The sequence below is a fragment of the Ursus arctos genome, unplaced genomic scaffold, assembly GCF_023065955.2.
Source record: "Ursus arctos isolate Adak ecotype North America unplaced genomic scaffold, UrsArc2.0 scaffold_1, whole genome shotgun sequence".
Taxonomy (NCBI): domain Eukaryota; kingdom Metazoa; phylum Chordata; class Mammalia; order Carnivora; family Ursidae; genus Ursus; species Ursus arctos.
Window position 1 is genome coordinate 49,973,848 of NW_026622763.1, and position 21,728 is coordinate 49,995,575.

Genomic DNA, 21,728 nt, shown 5'->3' on the forward strand with positions numbered 1-21,728 from the left:
AGAGAATTTGGCAAAATAACAAATTATCCATGGCCAATAGAGTTTAGAGAGCCCTCTTTGGATTTCTAATAAAGAGAATGCAAGCGTCCAGCAACCATCACCCAAAACAACCCATGGGTCCTTGGCAAATCTGTGCCTCATTCAGGTTTCTAAGTTCTCATCCTCAACAGCGTTAGTAGCAATGCTTGTCATTCTAATTAAGGGCTGCCTTAGATTTCTGCTTGGTGTAAAATAATACCATATATTTGTAAAATATTTTATAATTTTTAAGTTATTTCAATTTGCATTCTTATTTGATCTTTAAAAAGAACCCTTTGTGTTAGGTGTGGCAGGTATCATTATCCCCAATTTGAGGATAAGAAAACTGAGGGTCAGAGTGAGGGGGTCTGCTTTAGGTCATACAATTAGGAAAAGGCTTAATTGGGATGGAAAACAAGTCTTCTGACTTCTCATCCAGTGCATCTTTACTTCTTCTTTATTCACTTGTTGTATAAAGAAGAGAGCTGTCTGAAGACTAAGATAGATAAAATACATTGGAATTACATTAAAATTCAGGTCCTCAACACAGAGCCCTAGATAATAATATTATTAGTCAACTTCTTTTTCCATTTGACAAACATAGTTTTCTTGCCAGGTTTTCAGGCTTCTAGTTAAGATAAGGGACTAAAAACTTTTCATGTCTACACCGATGCTATAATGCATGTCACATGTATTATAGGTAATACATGCTGATTTTCTTCTTCCATAAAATGAAGTACCATTTTAAGAAAGAAATCACCTGAAATATTTTGGAAATATAATAGGAAGATATTTTGGGTTTAGTTCTTGATATTCTTGATATTTTCTTTCTTTCTTTCTTTTTTTTAAGATTTGTTTATTTATTTGAGAGAGAGAGCATGTGTAAGTGGGAGGGGCAGAGGGAGAGGGAGAGAGAATCTCAAGCAGACTCTGCACTGAGCTTGGAGCCAGACTCCAGGCTCCATCCCACGACCCTGAGATCATGGCCTGAGCCAAAACCAAGTCAGATGCTTAGCCAACTGTGCCACCCAGGTGCCCCTTGATATTTTCTTTAGATTCCAATTTTGTAGCAATACTAGTAGGAATGTTCATTAGGACCAATAATATTCTAGTGATTTAGATAGAGTGGTAAATGCTCCCACACAGTGATTGGCAAACTATAGTATGTCAGCTGAATCTGACGTGCCTCTCGTTATACGACCTGTGAAAGAAGAGTGGTTTCTACATTTTTCAATGATTGGGGGGAAAAAATCAAAAGAATATTTTATGACATGTGAAAATTATATGTATCCATAAATAAATTTTTATGGAAACACAGCCACACTCATTTGTTTCTGTGTTGTCCATGGCTACTTTTTGCTCTCCTGTGGCAGAATTGAGTAGTTATGATAGAAACCATATGGCTCTTGGAGCCTATTGACTATCTGAGTTTATGGAAGAAGTTTGCCGGCCTCTGGTCTAACATCACCCTCTGTTCACTGCTGAATTACGGTACCTTTTTCTTATAGGTGTCTCAGCTCAACTCACCAGTACACGTTTACGGAGAAACACATCTGTTGGCACCCCATTCTGGATGGCTCCTGAGGTAAGCAGAAAGCATTTATTTATGTTGTTGAGTGTGCTGGTACTATGCCTTTTTATGAGAAAATCATATACTTCCCCAGATTTTCAGAACTGTAAGTTCTGGTTTGGGGAGTGATAATGATGACACATAATCTGAGAAAAGCAGGATTAAGTCATAGCTAGCCTATAAGTTACCTTCATGCAATTAGAAAAAGGTGTTCCCTCCAGAGAATGCAGCTTTCTCCATGGGTCATGGCTTGGCAAGTTCACCCAGCCTTTGTGTAAATTAGAAAAAGTCACCTTCCCTGGATAGGTGCAGCCCCAGTGACACATGGCTTGGTAAAGAGAAAGATTTCAGCTCCAGCTGGACTACAGCACTAGATGTAGGGTCCTGGTTATTTTTTGTTACCAGGTAGATAGCAACTTCTCTTGTGTGCTTTTTTGGCTCTCTATTAAAACCTGGGATTTGGTCTTAATTTAGTTCTGGCATCATCACAGAGCCCTCCATGAAATGAATCATGTAGAAGTTTGGGGAATTTTCCAGCTAGATAAGGCATACCCTGAAACACTGTTATAGCATTGCTTGCCCTGTCAGCATTTAATTCCACAGTACTGGGGCCTGTGCCCTGAGCAGGTCTCTGGGATTAAGCAAATGGAAGCTTTTAATAACGGGACTCAGGCAGTTATCTCCTTAGAAGTCTTTCTATCTCCTTTCTGACCCCATCACTGTTCTTCCTCTATGTGACTGCACAGGTGGTCTCCTAACACAGGAATTAGTTCACACCAATGCTGAAAGTTTTTCAGTGGCTCACCGTTGTCTGTGGTCCTCTTTCATACTTGGGTAATGGATAGGCCCATTTTGGAGAAAAAGAAAAACCCTGCAGATTCCAGTGTTTACTTAAATCTTAAATGTTTCTTAAATAGGATTTAAAAAACATGAAACTAGATATAAACTCCTTGTGCCTTATATTTCTAGAACTATAAAACTAAAAGGAAAAAAATGTGTTATGAAAAAGCTGCAAAGCCAATATCATTCAAATAAACACCTTTGATTTAATAAGACAAATAACACTGTTTTATGAAACTCAGTTGTCCTTCTCAGTATGACTGTTTCAGAGCATGACAGCATGTATTATTTTGAGTTATTTTGTCATACTTACTACCATGTGCCATGTGGTGACCCAGTTCTTCTACCACTTTACTCAATTTCAGCTAGGGTGAACTTTGTTCAAACAGCTTTTCCTTTGGTCTCTAACTGGTACATCTCTGTTGGCTTATGCCAACTTAATAGTAAATATAAATAGGGGCGCTGAAATTGTGAGGCAAGTAGCTATCCAGATGATTGGAATATGTTTTTATCACTCTTCCTCCCATTTTATTACTAATAAAATTATCATTGCAACAAAAACATGAAAATTTTCATGGGGACCTTGTGAATCCCACTTTGAGAAACACTGTAGGACAGAATCAAAACTCTTTTGGATGTTGGACAAAACCCTTCATATTCCACCCTCTTCCCAGGTTACTGTTCCCCAATTTACTTGTTCTTAAGCCTCAAGAGTAGTGAACAAGTTCACCCCAAATTCATGTTGATATAGCATTGTTTAAACCCTTCCATGCATTGTTATGTCTTCTGGAGTAGCCCTCAGAACCCTGAAACATTCCTCCTCAATCTTCGAGTCTCAGCTCAATTGGATCGTCTTCCCTACGAAACCTTCCCTAATCCCTGGCTGACACTGAGGCTCCTATCCATAAGTTTCTGTTGCAGCCTTTACAGCCTCCATTAGCACACCATGATCATCCCGTTATAACTGTTGCAGGGTGTTAGGATGTCCAGCTCTCAACATAGTGCTTGACACAGAGTAGGTGCTCGGTAAGCATCTGTTGAATGAACGAATCCATTGGTAAAAAAAAAAAAAAAGCCAAAGGAGAAGATGAATTTGGAGGGTAGTTTGAGGAGGCTTTACAACTACTGGTATCAACAAATTTCTCTGTAGATTTAGATTGATCTGTTATTAAAACCTAAGTGAGGCCACTCACCTCATATTTGGGTGACATAACACAGATGATGGTGTTCTTGTTCTAACCCACAGCAAGCTGGTGTTCCGGAATCACAAAATGTAAATAAGAGAAGATTGCCCTTGGCTTTCTACAGTTCTCATGAGGTGTTTGTGACTTTTCAGTTTCAGCCGGGTTGAATAAAATATGTGGAATGTTTCTAGAAAGGGCAGTATAGTGATCTGTGGTGAGTCTCTGTTGCCCAGATTGTCTGGAACTGGTTGTGTTCTCAGCAGGAAAAAGCCAGCATGGCATCCTACCTGCTCTGGTGGTTAAGTTGAGGAGTAGGCAGATGGCTGTGTGGAGACCTTGACATTGCTTTTCAGCAGCAAGTGCCTGATGGCTCTTGCCTCTCTCAGGATGCCTTTTGGTGCCAGGGTATGCTGTCAGTCCTGGGCTGCAGTTCTTGGAACTCAAGCCTACACAATCCTCATGTTTTTATTTTCTAAATGGAGAATTACTCTTTCCAGCAAAGCTGCTTTTTTGCTTCATAATTCTGCGTAAGAATGTCCATAGGAACAATCTTCTATTTGTCAGGTGGATTCCACAAACATTTATACTCTCCCTGGTGAGCAAAGCTTTGGGTCAAGAGCAGTTCTTGAAAGTATAATCAGCAATGGTTCAAATGAACATTGTCTTCATATAACAGCCTGCATAGTACATTGATCTTAAATGCTTTCACTTCTCTAGTGTGAATAAGCGGTGTTTAGATTAAACATGACAACGATGCATGCAGTGCCAGTACCAGTGGGATGAAGTCATCCAGGTGACCAGTGCTTTTATTTTGAAAATGCAGCTGAAAGATCCTCGATCCTATTTAATTTTGAGAAATGGAACCCAATTATTCTTTTCCCAATTTTATTTCCTTTTTTATTTCACCAGCTTGAGTAACTTCAATATTTAATTCAAATAGGCTATAGTACAAACCAGGTAGCTAATGGAATGTGACCATACCACAATCAAATGTTGATGAGTAGTCCAAACGCACAGTTCACTGGGGCAGCTCAAAGCTGGGGCAGGCACTGACTCTCAGATTGTCAGCACCCTCCACTTATTTCCTCTCTCTGCCTCATCTGGATACGACCAAGGTTGAAAAGTACTGGGTAAAAGCAGTATCAACTCAGCAATATAGAATAAGAAAAGCTCTAGGGGTGCCCTCAGTGGGATAGGAGTTCATACTATGACTCAGGGAAGATTAGAGGAAAAGAAAAACACTCAGCATAGAAACTATGTATTTAACAGCTTACCCTGAGCAAGATGACTTAAACAATAGGAAATGAAGTTTCTCGTGTAAGGACAGAAGTAGGTAGTTGCAGAGTTTGTTGGTTCAGCAGCTACGTGAAGCCATCAAAAATGCAGGCTGTGACCACTGCCACCTGCACAGCTTCGTTGTTAAGGACTGATGTGCGGGCAGTTGTGACAGTCTTGCCTGTGAATATCTGAGGGGCAGTAGTGGCTCCAGCATTCCAGTAGCCACCAGTGAAAGACCCTTGGTACAAACAGATACCCCCCTTTACTGCCATGAGACTAATCTTGGTTGAAGAAGTTAAAGAGGGTTCTCCTCCTGTCCTGGGGTCAAAGGCTGTCTGCTCTGTATTCGTTTTCTAGGACTGCCATAACAAAGTAGTACAAACTCTGTGGCTTAAAACAACAGAAATTTATTATCTCCCAGTTCTGGAGGCTAAAAGTAAAAAATCAGGGCGTCAGCAGGGCTGCGCTCTCTCTGAAGCCTCCAAGATCGTTTCTTGCTTTTTCCTAGCTTCTGGCAGTTTGCTGGCAGTCTTTGGTATTCTTTGGCCTGTGGCTCCATATCTCTAGTATCTGCCTTCATAGTCAAAAAGCACTCTCCCTCTGTGTCTCTGCCTTACTACGGCCATCTTCTCATTCAGACGCCAATCATATTGGATTAGAGGCCCTCCCTGCTCCCGTATGACCTCACCTTAACTAATTATATCTGTAGCAACCCTATTTCCAAATAAGTTTTCATTCTGAGGTTCTGGGGGTTAGCACTTAAACATATATTTTTGGAGGATACAACTCAACCCATAACAACCCTCCAAATACTTAGCACCCCTCAAGTTTCCGGGATAATCAGCCAGTCATTTGGGATCTACGGGTCTGCATGTTAGAGGAGCTAGCTTAGAGAGCTCAGCCTTGAGCTCTGCATGCACACGTGTGCTCACACACACTGTTCTCCCATAGCTTCAGGTGTTTAAGGCAAACACAGTTCTTTCTGGGTGTACTAAGCATAACAAATTGCCTTCCCACCTGGGTACTCAGAGCCTTCAGAATTTTCTTCTATCCTACCTCATCTCTAGCCAAGCATTTTTTTATTATCTCCTGAGATGTTTGATTCAGGTTACCTTCCTCAACCCTCTGTTTACATTGAGCCTCTGGTCTCCCTGCCTCTTACTTTAGCCTATATCTTATAAATAGATATATTTTTAACACAGTCTTCCTATTAGCCATGTGTCTGTTTTCTCCTCTACTGTCTCCTGACAGCCAATTTCTCATAATAAGCATAATAGTATCTCACATTTGCATAGAACTTTTACAAATATTTTTTAAGTGCTCACACCTATCTGTGAGGATACCAGTTAGGCATGAGTACATGACTTAATAGATAAGAAATCCAAGGCTCTGCCAGGCTAAGTGCTCAGGGACACTGAGTGAGTAGGCGTGTAACAGTGACTAGAATCTATATTTTGTGACCCACTGAACTAGAAGATTTCCAATACAACCCATGTCCGCTGTCAGTGTTGGTATTGCTCAGCTAGTATTTGCATCACATACATGCCCGGTAATATCTTTGTCTATAGCAAAAAGGAATACAAGCCTACTTTATGTGTATTGATGGTGATGGTGGGGGGTTGGGGAAATTGATCCTTCGTCTTCCCTTCCCTCCATCACATGTAGCAAAGAATTAAACTGAATGTTTGTAAATGACTGAAACTCAAGAAAAAGGACCAAAGTATCATCATTTTTATTGGGGACATTTGTAGACTATGTTAGAATAATGCCTTAGAATTAACTGGTGTGCTTGGGTGTGGCCATGCTGATTGGTAAAATACTGAAATACTTCCATTCTGGATGGTAAGTGGCTGGCATCCAGAGTGCTCCTCAGCCACCAGACATGCCTGTCTCTTTCCTCCGGACACCCCAGATTTCCTAATGGTTCAACCACTACAGGTAATACCTGTCAAGCAGGGGACCTCAAGAACCAGCTCCCAGATAGTTTGAATATTGTACCTACTAAGCAAGTGTATGGTGAGAAGGAGACTTTCACTTGCTGAGGACGAATTAATATATCAGGAACTAGGGTAGGGGTTCTTAACACATTATTTCATTTCAACAGCTCTCGTAGTAGATGCTATTTTCTCCCCTTTACCACTGAGAAAAGTGAGGCTCAAAGAAGTGTATAGGAGAAGACATGCCCAAATCCACATACTCCACATACCTAGTAAGTATTGGGACTGTTTGGCCTTTCAGAGAGCATGGAATGCAAGTCTCATTTGACAGATGAAGAAACTAAGGCAGGGAGAGGCTATTCTCTGTGCTAATTCAGAGCAGTCTTGGTCCCAGAATTCAGGTTTCCCAACCCACCAGCCTTGTACTCTTTCACTTTACAGTGTGGAAAATGTGTGCCGAGATAGCTCGTACAACAAAGACATATAGAGATGTAGTAGAATACTCTGAAACTGGAGCACGAGACACATCATTTTAAAAGACATACGTGAAGGACCTATCACCTATAATTTATAGTTGACTACACTTTGCAGTCCTACCAGTGAGAGAAGTAACCCTATATTAAGGATCCAGTTTACTCGGCATCTTCCTAAAACAGCAAAGGTCTGTTTCTGTATTAGAAAGCAGACTTGTGGATAAAGTAAACATTTGCTTCTTTTTAGAAAAAAAATTTTTTTTTTGCTTTTACTTCCATCTGCTCGTTGTTGCAAACAAGAGCTAATCAGCTGAGCAGAGAAACAGATGTGCTGTGACGGCTCCAAAACTGGGTCTCTCTCTGCCTGAAAAAGGGTCGTTGACAGGGGACGGTTGCCATAACAACAAGCTTACACGAATGCAGAAATATCACAGGCTTTTTGCACCACTCTTGCCTTCATTAATTGTGCCTTTCCTAGCTAAATGATACGATAATGCTATTTCCATTGGCACTGCCAGGACTAGAGATGACAAATGAGATATTTTGTGTTGAAGGGCTCAGAAAGCCATAAAACACTACAGAACTGAAATGTTATTGTCATTATTAGCATTTTGCTTCCTAAGCTCTAGCTAATGGATTTGGTCCCCAAATAAGAGTTAGCGTTTATTGAGTGCTTACTATGTGCCAGGTACTAAGTGCGTTATTATTATTATTTTTTTTAGGAAATGAATTTTTATTATTTATTCATTTTATTGAAGTATAGTTGACACATAAGGTTACTTTAATTTCAGGAGTACAATATAGTAATTCGACAACTCTATATGTTATGCTATCCTTACCGTAAGTGTAGCTACCATCTGTCAGTATTCAATGCTATTAAAATACCATCGACTATATATTCCCAATGCTGTACCTTTCATCCCCATGACTTATTCATTCCATAACTGCAAGCCTGTTCCTCCCACTCCCCTTTACCCATTTTGCTCATTGCCCCATCCCTCTCCCCTCTGGCAACCACCAGTTTGTTGTCTGTATTTATGGTTTTGTTTCTCCTTTGTTTGTTTTTTTGTTTTGTGTTTTAGATTCCACATGTAAGTGAAATCATATGGTATTTGTCTTTCTCTCTGCTAGTATAATACCCCCTGGGTCCATCTGTGTTGTCATAGATGGCAAGATCTCATTCTTTTTTATGGCTGTGTGATATTCCATTCCATATAAAGACCACATTCTTCTTTATCCATTCACCTATTGATGGACACTTGTATTGCTTCATATCTTGGCTATTGTAAATAATGCTGCCAATAAAGATAGGGGTGCAGATATCTTTTGGTACTAAGTGCTTTATAGGAATGAATTCATTTATAATCCTCCCAATAACTCCATAAAGTCAGTGCAATTACTTGTCCAATGTTTTAGATTAAGTAAGTCACAGAAAGTACTGTTCTTGTCCTTGGACAAGGTATTATGATGTCACCAGTATTTGAACCCAGCTATTTAGCTCCAAAATCCTTCCTCTTAACCACTATACTAGCACAAACTGTTTAATTGTGACCACCAGTGTACTAGATAAGATGTAAACCTTTTCAATTTTAAAATTATTTTAGATAGGAATTATCCTTCCTAATATATTAAGGAAAATGTAATAATTCAACATGACATTAGAAGCCAATGTGATTAGTGTCCAAGGGAAGGATCCAAAAAAATAAAATGACAAAATTCTTCAGAAGAGAATTTAGGGGAGTTGGATGTTAGTTTTAGCTCTGCTACTCATTTAAAAAAAGTGATTGTGGTTCAGTTTTTTTAATATGGCTTCAGTTTGGGTAGAAAAGTTAAGAGTACACATTTTAGAGTCAGACCTGGGAGCAAATCGTAGATACCTGCTTACCCACCTAACCATGGACCTCAGGCAAGTTACTGAATATTTGTGATTAGTAAGGTGGGAAGAAGTTAAAAGATGTAAAATGAGAAGGGAAAAAAAAGAACAGTTTCAAAGGACAAAATTAAATGATGCACTGAACATGTTTTATGCACTCCCTGACCTAGTAAGTACTTTAAAAAATGGTGGCACATATTGTCTTCACCCCTCTCCTTCCTAACCTGGTCTCATCTATAAGAAGAAGAGATTGGCTTGGGTAGTTTCTGCCTCCAAGCTCCCTTCTATTTTTCAGAGAACATTTACAGTTTTTAGGGAGAAAAGCCTCTTCTAGTTTGCATATTCCATGGCTCTGGTGTTCCTCTGATAATGAAAGCAAGATGTCTCCAAGGGTGAAGTGATAAAAATGGCGAGGATGTTAGAGTCCATTTTAGCCTGACTTTGTTTTAAATGGCTGGGGATTATTGGGATCCCATGTGCCACTCATATCACTGTAAGGAATGCAGGCCTTGGTTGCTCAGAAGATTCATTCCTGGGATTCTGTAGCCATTTGTCTTCCCTGATTCCCTCCAGACTCATGTGTCAGCTTCTAAGACATAGAGGAATTCCCTTCCTCCTTGTTCTGGGCTGACCCTGCCTGCATTCCCACAGTGGTTCTTCCTTGCAGGGCTCTGAAGCACAGCCCAGGTACTTGGGGCTCTGGTGGGTGAAGGACCCAGGGTAAGGGTGAAATGACTGAGTGCATTCCCAGCCTTTAACCTCAGTTCCAGCAAGAGGTCCCCTTTCAGCTGGAGCTCTGCAGGGAAGTTGAGTCATGTGTCTTATGTTAGTGCAGAGGTGGGGGGCTGGCCCTGGAGGTGGTGGTGACATGTCATCACCCTCCTCCTGGTGGGTCTAAATATAGAACTCCATCTCAGGGCTTCAGCTCCCAGATGTGCAGAAGCATGTGAGGCCCAGAGCAGAGGCCTCATATCCCCTCTACACCCACCATCCCCTACTCAGTGCTGAGCAAAAAGTATCAAAATAATGGCATCTGTGAACATTTGGAGCTTTCCAGGCTGTCCTCCCACCCCTCTCTGGGGAGGTAAGAAGGGCCAAACTGTTGTCACAGGGGCAGAAGTGCTTGTTGAAGGAATGTTAGACCCGGCCTTGGCTCTTCCTGAGCTCTGAGTCCCAAATTATCTGGTGGCTACCGTCCCATCAGTGGCTCAGCCCCATGAAAGGGAATTCAGCCTAGGCCAAACCCTGCATTTTGTCTTTTGCCTGATGGTCACTGAGCTGGAGAAGAAAGCAAAGGGAGGAGGGTATTCAGCCTTAGGAATGAGATCCCAGAGAAGCCTTGGGGTAGGGGTGAGGCAGGAGCAGGTGGGGTGTGGCGAGACTAGCATTTGTGGTGCTCTATTATGTCCCAGGTTTTTTCCATACCTTCTTTAGTTTTGGAAGGTTAAAGGAAATGACTCTCTGGTAGGAAAGTGTGACATTCCCAAGGGCATCCTGGTTTGCATGGTGACATCAGCCTATGGGAGGAAAGAATTCAGAGACAACTTGCAAATAAAGGGGTATGCCTATGTTGGAGCATTCAGTATTCTATTTGATTTGCTTCCCTTCCTATTTTTCAGATATTTTATGGAGGAGAAACCTCCACCCCCCATTAGTTTCTTATTGTGGGCTTACGCTTCAGTTCTATTACCTACTAGCTGTGTGACTTTGGGCAAGTTTCTTAACCTTTCTGAATCTGTTTCCTCACTGGGGTAATAAAACCTGACCTAACAAGCTGTAAAATGAACTGAATTGTAGAACTGTTACTTATTCTTTCCTTAACTGTACTCTGGTAGGAATGGAGCATTATGGCAAAGGGAAGGGGCAGCAAGGAAGTGAGAGCGGGCAGTAAATCCACCTGCTTAAGTGGAGGGTGTGCTTATATGCTCACAGTATGGAAGTTACCGTGGCTATGGCTTATGGTACATGAAATATCTTTGGCAGTGACCTAGCATTCCCTGTTTAATAAGAATTCCCAGGAGATACCTCACTCTGGAGGGTAGTGGGGGAACCATGGAGCTTGCTCCTGGTATGGCCACAACCAGCCATGTAATTCTCTATAAGTCACCTCCCCTCCCCTCCCCTCCCTCCATCTCTGGGACTTGAGTTTCCAGGGGGCTTGAATGAATCCTAAAATCCCTTCTAGCATCCATTTCTGGTGGGGAAAGCTGCTGCAGCAGGAGAGGGCAGTGGGGTTATCCTGGGTTTCCAAGCAAATGTGCTCCTTTAGAGCTTTTTTTTCTTTTTTAAAATAAACAACAGACATTTATTTTTCACAGGTCTGGAGGGTGGAAGCCCAAGATCAATGCATTATCTGGTGGGGCCTGCTAGCCTCCTGGTTCATAGATGCCATCTTCTCACTGTGTCCTTACATGGATTCAGAACCTTTTGAGTACTAAGGACACGTAGAAAAATGTGGGCACACTAATTTACCTTTCACAAAGGAGTTCTGTGAATATTGGTCCTGAGTTTTAGTATGGGGCTTATCACATAAATAAGAATAAGTAACACATTCCTGGGTCTTTGAGGAATTTAAGTACAAAAATCAGTGTTGTGTGCTGGCCTCAAACCCAAAACCAGTCCACCTCTAACTTCCACTACCATGATGGCAAGTTGGTATTGGGCAGGCATTAATTTGAACCTTGTTTTATTTCTCTAAAGGCATAAGCTGAAAGTTAGCAATCCTGAGAAAAGTCTTGTAGAACAGTATATTTTAATTAGAGACCTTCCTGAATTTCATAAGCAATTTCTCAGTATACAAAATATAAGTTTAATTCTAGCCTTGAGTTTTATGAAAGAACCCCCCCCCAAAAAACCCCAGCCCTATTAATTTCATTTCTTCTAGTCCACCTCCCCTTTGCAAAAAAAAAATCAAGCAAATCTCAGATACATCCTCCCTTGAAGTTATATTTCATCCAAGGGAAGAGACTTCATACGTTTATTCAGTATCTCAGCTTGTAACACTTTAAGATGTTTGTATGTAAAACCGATGAATAACATTTGCCATTGGAATATTTATAACTGAAATTTCCAATTCCAGAGAAGTTCTGTTTTAGAAATCTTTAAGATCAATAACATATACCTGTAATGCTGCATAAATTGCATAAGCAAAATTAGGAATCCTATTTGCCTGCCTACCTCTCAGCCCATCTTATTTGCCAGTGCGTTGACTGCATTTTTGGGCTGAAGGTTAGCCAAGGATTAATAGCTCTAGGTCTATTTGCCTTGCCGATTTTAAAGCTGAATTTAGCTCTTAAAATAACAGCATTTTGCCTGTGTACTTGAGTGAAATTTTAATCTTGAGCTTTGATTATAATTTTGGATAACACGATCAATTCTAGTAAGGTGAAAAAGCAGAACATATAAGGCAAACCTAACTACATTTTTAATGACATTTTAATATATTAGTGGGAGGGGCGCCTGGGTGGCACAGCGGTTAAGCGTCTGCCTTCAGCTCAGGGCGTGATCCCGGCGTTCTGGGATCGAGCCCCGCAGCAGGCTCCTCCGAAATGAGCCTGCTTCTTCCTCTCCCACTCCCCCTGCTTGTGTTCCCTCTCTCGCTGGCTGTCTCTATCTCTGTCAAATGAATAAATAAAATCTTTAAAATATTAGTGGGAAAATGAGATAGTCTGAAAAACATCTATTATTTCTTAAGTTTGATAAACTGTTTTTTATAAGAGTAAAAAATATTTTTCCTTATGGTAGATGGTGCTCCTATAATACTACTTGCTTGAAAGTATTGGTTAAAATCACATTATTGAAAGAAATTTCTGCCCAGCAGCTCTTTGATATATAATTTGATAAATGGTTTAAGTTAAATATCTTGTCGGAGAAATCTAGGTTTTCTGAATGCAGGAGCTCATATGTTACTGTCTTTTATCCCCTTTACATCTAATCTAATACAGGTGTTCTTTTTAGATAGTGAAGACCTTGAGATGAGGAGAAACTGTTTTGTTCCCTCAGGTTCCTGTAGCCCAAGTCTTTTTGCAAGAGATAGAAAGTGGATCTTACTTCTATTTCAGGCCTTTATCAGCAAGCCCTACTCTTGGTTGAGGCTGAAATGAAACTGTAATAATGGGGCATTTCATGGGGTCATGATGGCCTAAGAAATGAAAGTACTACCTGTATAGCCTTGTGCTTACAATAGAAAGGGATATTGTTGGAAAGGGAATTTCTTTAATTCTTCTTGTATTAATCTCCCAGGAACCTAGTTTCATGACCAAGACACTACCTTTAACCTGCCAGCTTGTTGATGAAAAATCCCAACGGCCAACAAATACTCTGAAGGAACGAAAAACATCCTTGAAAATTAAGGCAAACTTTTCAATACTTACTTACATTTTCAAGACAAAAACCAGACATTTGCTTTTTGTTATAGAAATAGTTCATGGTCTCTCTAGACACTTTAGAAAATGCAAAAAGGGTTAAAGAAGTAAATAAAGTAGATATTACCCATACATCAGTGATACAGTGATATCTACAATTAACTTTTGATGCCATAGAAAAAGCTGGGTAACCAGCATTTTCATAATCAGTACGTCAGACAAGGCCCAGAGAAAGGGGTTGCTTAGTTTGCGTGGGAAGAGAGGTGCAGGGAGATTAGGTAATTTGCTAAAGTAATCTAGTAAAGGAATGACAAAACCAAGATGAAAGTGCCTGGCTCTGGGAATTTCCTTCTCCAGCCAGAGGTACAAACTTTTTCTACAACCCAAGAGCTACTAAGAGTTGTTTTTTCTCTGCCATTCCCCCTGGTAACTGAGGAAAGAGTCACCCATATCCTCAACAGATATCAGCTGACGGTGCCCAATGGTGCACCAGGAAATGATATGTGTCAAAGCAGTTGTGCTATCAAGTTGTGGGTGCAGTTTTACCCCCTGAACTCCTTCAGGAGAGGGGAGCAGGTGTTCCCTCTGTGGGGTGGGAAGGAATGATAAGGCAGATTTCGAGAGTCTGGAACTTTGGAATTCTTTAGCCTGAAGAAGGTTAAAGAGAACTGCCCTAACAAAGAGGGTTGACTGCTAGCCTTTGCTCCAAAGACCAGTAGAGCTAAACTGTTAGTGAAAACTTATTTCTTGTTCTCATGCCCTTCCAGAAAGAAAAGTGTTTGGCAGCCAAGGTGGTAATGACCAGCATTTGGGAGGCTCAAGCCCACCTCCCGTAAAAGAGCTATTATCATTGGGCACTGTGGCTGCTAACGCATAGATATTGCTAGTAATCCAAGCATTAGTGCTTTTACTCTTCCTAAAGTAATCAGCAGTGCAGTCTAAGTGTACCAGGAAAGCCATAAGTTTGCATTTCAAGGTATGAACCTGGACATGCTCCATTAACCAGCATCCAAACAATTGCTCTGTTGTTGAAGCTCATCTTCCCTAACAGAGGCATTATCACAGCAACCAGCATCTTTTCATAGACCTTAAGACCTTTTACAAAATACCGGCAATAAAATCTCTAAGGCTCCAGCCTTCCGGTTCACACCCCCGAATAATCTCCTGTTCCCTCTTGCTAATTTGCATGGAGACGTTAGCCTCTCTGAGATCAACCCCCAAATCACTTATTTACAAAGCATAAAGCCATAAGAGTATAAGAGCTGGAAGGGATAGCAGAGATCATTCATTCCTACCTTTCTGTTTTATAAATGTACAAAATGAGAGCCCTATAAAGAAACCTCAGCTCAGAGTTTTCGAGGGACTTGCTCAAAGGCATTCAGCTGACAAATAATGGAGTTCAGACTTTCTGATTCCAGTCTGAAGATTTTTCAACATAGCTTCTCTGAAGTGTGCCACAAATTGATGTGGTCAGGGAGGGAAGAAAGATAAGACATAATCCTTACCCTGAGTTACTTCTGTCCACTTAGGGGTCACTTGGGTGAGATCATCAAGGCGTTAGCCCCTTTAAAACATAAAAAAAAAATGACGAGGTTAGTAGTAAATTAACACCAAGTGGATAAAACTATTTATTAAAACTCCAAAACAGTATAGACACTCACTGATACGCCAGAGACTTGAGGATTGTTAAAGGTGGCTATGCAGAAGTATGTAGGGATTTATATACCTCTGAAACTCATCAAGACTTCGATATTTTAATCTTGGAGCCATTAGGCCACTAGCAATTACTGCACTAGACTGTCTCTCTGTTTTGAATCATTTAACGCTATGCTTTTAGCCTTTGCCAGGTACACTAAACATTTTGTAACAGTCCCTATACATGTCTCATGGAACATTCCAGAAGGCACATCCTCTTCATATCAACCTCCAACATGCTGTGGGACTTTACAATCAACTTTGGAGAATCCATACTTTATAAAATTGACATTTATTAGCAGGTTTTATATTCACAATACTGGATTAAGAAAAATATACAAATTTGTTAAAGTTCATGATAAACAACCTGATTTCTGCTTCTGGTACTTATAACTGTGTATTAAAACTACAAATTTTGATGAGTTGTGTTGGCAACTAACAATAGGAAGATTTAAATCCTAGAGTTCTGAAATGTAAGGTATATTTACTGTAATATAAAACTTCATGTAGTCACTGAAAACATGCATTTTATTGTTACCCTTTAGTATATATTCTGCTTCTGATCTTAATAGAATTTTGCTTTTCTTGTTGCATTTACATGTGAAAAAAAAGCGAGATCCCAAGAGTACAAGAGATTTTTCTACACTTGGTGAGGGGTAGAACTCAGACCCAATTTGAACTTGTCATACTGCCTGCCAAATTGACTTCTCCTTCTAACATCCCTGAGGGCACCATCATTCTGCTGATTACCCAGGATCAAAATGTCAGTCTTCCTGGGTGTGTCCCTTTCCCCAACCTCCCATATTAAATCCCTCTCCATATTAGGTCCTGCAGGTCGTCCCTTGAGCTCTCTCTTACACCTATTCTATCCTCCTTATTCTACTGCCACCAACATCATTTATTCTCCTGTGATTGAAGGAAAGGCTTGAGGTCAAGGAGTGTATACACTTGCCTTGGGTATGTCTCCTCCTTGGGGTTGTGGTGGTGAGGTGCGCTGGAGAGGTACGAGAGAATGAGGTGTTTGGGTTTCCTGGCCTGAGTCCATGCCTTCTCACCCTGTCTCTCTCTACTCCCTTAACATGACTTACAGAACCTGGGAAACCTGGTCGCAGCACAGTGTACTTATTTACCATTGCCAGCCTCCTTTTCTTAGTAGAGTATCAGAACATCTGATTCAGAGGGCTCTTTGAAAGGTTGCCTTCTCCTCAGGACAAGGGAACCAAAGACCAATGGACCATCTAAGCATTCTTAACTCAGCTTTATTTTACCTAGAAATAAGGAGAATGCTTTGCTAGGGAGAATGGGATTACTTCTCCCTAAGAAACAGTTGTAGATTTTGGTGTTGGGTAGATAAGAATCCAGATCCAGGATGTGTTGACCTCAGTTGTGATGCATCCTCTTAGGGTAAGTCTATGAATCCCATCACACAACGTAGTCCACATAAAGGGTCCTTTACTTTTGTGGAAGATCAGTCCTGAAAGAGACTCCTTCTGAGGAGATGGGAGTTTAAGTGACAAAAATTTCAAGAAACCTGGTTAATTTATTCAAAATATGAGTGCAGAAGCTCATAATTCAGCTATTCTTTGAACATAACCTTTTTTGTGTAGAACACTTACCATATTATAATGACTTGTTTACTTGTCTCTTCTCTGCCTGGGTTCAAATTCTGACCCCGACAATGACTAGCTGTGGGCCATGGGTAAGCTGTTTAACTGTGCTATGCTTCAGTTTCCACACCTCCGCAAAGTGATGATAGCACCTACCTCACAGAAGATTATGAAGATTAAATTCAGTGTGAATTTAAATTTTTCTCCCTAAGACCTGGTACCATGTCTGACTCGTGGGTACTCAGTAATTATTTGTGAATTATTTTAGTGTCAAATTTTTCTGTAAACTTCTTTGGAAGGCTGATTTTAAAGAATTTCTTTGCCGAATTACAAACTAAGTTTTGGGAGGAGAATTTGGCCAAAAGATACTTTTCTATTTAGTCAGATGGAACTGAAGATAAGGTCTGTCTGTAAAGAGAAGTTGAAACCAGATAAATGTTTTGAATATTTTATGACAACACTTGTGAAACGTTAGGATGTCTCCATTCCCACATTTGGGTGGGTTCTTAGAATTGCCTTCTGTGTCCCACCCAGGATGGCTGAAGTTGATTTGAATTTCCTCCCAGAAGGTGTGGACTTTGGTCACTAGATACTTTTTGTTGTCTTGCTTCCCCTGGCATGGTCACCCTCTAATATCGCAAGTATTTGGAGCCCATATCCTTTATTGGACATGCTAGTACACATTGTCTTAGGACATTTGGGGTGGACATGGTTTGTCATTTACTTACTGTAGGTTCATTTTAGATTTTAAGTGGCCATAGCTGTTGTTGGGGAAGGACAGAGTCTCATTTTTCTTTCCCTCATAGGAACGTGTAAGAATGGTGAACTGTAAGAACTGTAAGAATGGTGATTGATAGGTCTAAAATTATGTTTGTTCCACATGTTTAGAAATGTCATTTCTGAAAGGGAAGGTGTTGAATAGTCTTCTCTGGAGATCTTTAAAAATAGCAGTGTTTTTCACTTGATTGGGGTATGAAAAGGAGGTCTTGGGGGGCTATGAAATGGCTTCTGCTTCTGAAGTTGGAATTATTTGAACTTTAGTTTGAATGCACGTTTGAAAATTACGTGTTAAAAGTATGGCAGAATATTCTGTGGCAGGTTAGTCTATTCAGAGGATAGGACTGAGATCAGGCCAGGGATGCAGGAACACGAAAAGCATACTTCAGTTAAGAAACCAGAAGAGAAGGATAGAGGACAGTTACAGGAGTAAAAGCACCAGGTCTCAGGCAAGACAGTAGGCATATTTGGCATTGCAAGTCCAATTAAGTGGGTCTGGCCAAGAGGAAGTATAATAGTTACTGTCATTGCCATTATAATATTGCACATGTGAGTCTTAAAACAGCACACGTTTATTCTCCAGGTCATTAGTCAGGTGCAAGACTTACCCGGCTAAAATGAACTTCTCCATCTAGAAGTCTCACCGGCATCTCAAACTTAACATGTCCTACCTAAATGGAGCTCCTTCCTTTCAACCCAAAGCTGCTTCTCCTCCTGTCTTCCCCATCTCATCAAATATCAGTTCCATTCTGGAGTTGCTCACGTCAAAAACTGTGGACTCATCTTCAACTCCTCTTTCTCATAAGCCTCAGTCAGAAAATCTAGTTGGCCCTGCCTTCAAAATTATATAATCAGTCTGATTATTTCTCACTGTCTGTAGTTTGGATTCTTATAGTAGCATGTTAAACTGGTTTTGCTTTTTCTACTCATGTCCCATTTTAATGTATCTCAGCATAACAGCCAGAGTGATCCTGCTAACATGTAAGCCAAATCTGTCGCTTTGCTCTTCATAGCCAGTTGGCCCATCTTACTCAGAATCAAAGCCAAATACCTTCTGGTGGCCTAACAGGCAGGCAGGCCTGTCACTCTGGCCCCCCAGAGTGATGTCGCTTGTCTACCTCATAGGCTGTTTGGAGCAGTACAAAGTTTCCTACCTGCCCATAGCCAAGGGTCATCCTTGGTTGCGGAGGCAGATTTCAGGTCAAATAAGGACGCCTGGTTCTTCCACATTCTCTGGTTTACCTCTGCCTTCTGCCAACCCCACTGTGATAGCCACAAGTCTGAGTGGAGGGGCTTTTCCTGCCTGACTCAGAAAGTTGATAGAGATTTCCCCACAGGGTTCCATGCTCCCTAAACCAGGGACAAGCCCAGGGACATTTTCTGGTGCTGCTGCTCTTGTACCGTCAGGCCAGTAACGGAAGCAGCCGCTGCTACTGAAATACAAACCAGTCGTTGGGGTTTGCAGAGGGGGCAGATGTTCTTAGGAAAAAGGGGTGGAAGGGAGTGGTTCCTATTTTATGTTAACCACATCAGTCTTCCAGTCTTCCAACATCTTTCTGCTCAATTGGCCACACTCCTGGGGATTTTTTGCAGGAAACAAGCATCTTTGCAAACAACTGTTCCTTGCTGTTGAATTCAGCAGCTGGTAATGAGGTGAAGGATGCAGACAAAGCCTTTCCTTAAGGGATGTCAGAGCGGGCTCAGTGAGGTATGCACCCCCTTGCACTGTGCTTGGTACCTAGAGGTTCAATGTATGTTTATTGTACTGAAATGACAAATTTTAAAAAGTTAATGAACATCCAGTTGATACATTAGTCACACACAAATAAGGTCTAGATAACACATTCCTTACTATCACTGGAATTCAATATCAGTGTAACCAAGGGAACTAAAAGGGGGCTAAGATGGTTCAAGCGTCTTTTAGGACATCTGAGGTGGCGGTGGGGTTGATGTGTTTTGCTTTTGTCTGATAGGTCATTGCTTGTGAGCAGCAGTATGACTCCTCCTATGACGCTCGGTGTGACGTCTGGTCCTTGGGGATCACAGCTATTGAACTGGGGGATGGAGACCCTCCCCTCTTTGACATGCATCCTGTGAAAACGCTTTTTAAGATTCCAAGGTAGGACACAAGATGGCGCTCTTGGCTCATTAGTTCTTTGCGAAAGAGGTTGGTTAAGAGGGATGATAAGTAGTTGGTAAACAATTTCTGGCCGAACCTGAGAAAGCCTGATTGTAAAATGTGTTTCTTTTGGGGGAATTTAGGAGGAGTGGAGGGGGAAAGAGGACGGATATTCCCGAAAGACAGCATATCCCAAAGAAAAATAGGACCGTGTTTTAACCGTTGCATATATTTTCAGTACTCTGATTTTTCTGAGATACTCGTCTATTGTGCTTTTCACAAGAGGACTAAAAATGCAATTTTGGATTAAATAATCTGAGTACTGGTGTTTTCTTTTTAATTATATAATCACATCTGGTCATTTTGTTTGAACCTTTCTCGAGTATTCAGGAAAATTTGGGAATGAAAAAAATGTGTATTATATTTTCATATCCACTCAGAGCAGCACTAAAAAAAAATCAGAAAAGTGAATCAGTTATAAGACCTTCTCTCTGTCCCCTGATTTCCATCTCAATGGGACGTTGTGCTGAAAGAGGTCCATTTGGAGGGCATTTAAATGCCAGTATATTTTCCATTGTATGTATTCATTAGGGGTTTGTACAAGAGGGTTGGTTGTTTGTCTTTCATCGGAATCAGGCTGCTGTTTGGCTGCTTAAGCCTCTAGTTACTGAAAACGAAGCAGTCACGGAGCTCTGTCCTGGCCAGGTTGCAGATTAAGAGATTTATACCCTCCACATTTCTCTTTCAAAGGAAGACTCTGGGCGGGCTGGAGCAGGAGCCGGAGCCCAGCCGGAGCCGTTCAACTACTTTAACAATGCGAGTGTTAACCTTTCCTTATCTGCACAATCACACAGCCTTTAAAAATTTCTCCTGATTGCAATTTGCATTTCTGATTAGGTCTATTTATATGCAGATGAGGCTCTGTGGTGTTCATCATCATAATGTTATCGTTTTATACCTAATCCAGATGTGAACAACCACCCACCATTATTCCAAAAATGATTCCCACCCAAGTCAGGGTTGGTCTTTTGCCTTTTCCAAAGTACAAAAACAAGTCCAGGCAATTAGAAAAACAGACAAAGCGACTGACTTTCAAAATTAATAGTCTGGTGATCATTCAAAACGATGTAAGAGCAGGACCAAAAACAGTATTGTATGCAGTAATATGTCAGAAAATGAGAAATGGTGGCTGGGATGATTTGTGTGTGTGCTTTGATTTTTTACAAATCATTTACTTTTCACTGTTCATTTACTGGGACCACATAATTTCCCAAAGATCAGAATTAAGGTTTGGCTTCTGATTAGCAAGACATATGTACTTTTGATAAGAGATCATCTTCTTGGGTGTATCTTTTTCTTTCTTTCTTTTAAGTATATGTTTGTGTACAGACCACCTGTACAAAAATTTCATAGGGTGGTAAATGTGAGGCAGCTTAGAAGGGGTGTGTGTGTGCGTGCGTGTGTGTGCGTGTGTGTGCGTGTGTGCGTGTGTGTGCGTGTGTGTGTGCGTGTGCGTGTGTGCGTGTGCGTGTGTGCGTGTGTGTGTTTAAATAGACTTCATCTCCAGTGACTCTTTTGAGCTTGCTTTGTGCCCAGCCAAGTCTCTGGTCTCTAGTAATCTCTGCACCTGACTTCTTCCATCTTGGGAGAAGCTTCCAGATTTGAAACACAAATAACCAAGCCCCCCCCAACCCCACCCCCCCTGCCAGCTTTTAGACAGGGTGAACCCCAGGAACAAGACAATTGCTAGAAAAAGATCTTAGGGGCAAGAAGGATTCTTACCCTAACATAGGTTGATGCTTTTTCTCCTAATGTAACCTGCCCTTTTACCATCTCTTGGTTCCTGCCCAAGTGATGAATCAGATTGAACTAGGTAATGTCAACAGTAATCAGTCAGCAGATCCTTAGTGAGATTATATGTGCTGAACACTTGAGGTTGTCCCAACCTTAACAGCCAACTTGACATTTGTGGGCAGGAGGGATACAGGTTTGA

The 21,728-nt window shown here is 41.0% G+C and overlaps 1 protein-coding gene across 2 annotated transcripts in view; it reads left to right on the top strand.

The window, feature by feature from the left end:
- MYO3B (myosin IIIB) overlaps positions 1–21,728 on the top strand; it is a 367,772-nt gene that overhangs the window by 12,705 nt on the left and 333,339 nt on the right. For both annotated transcript variants that reach the window (XM_044380159.3, XM_057318508.1), the window contains exons 5-6: positions 1,527–1,603; positions 19,590–19,735. In XM_044380159.3, coding sequence (XP_044236094.3) covers positions 1,527–1,603; positions 19,590–19,735 — 223 coding nt within the window. The remainder of the gene's footprint in view (positions 1–1,526; positions 1,604–19,589; positions 19,736–21,728) is intronic.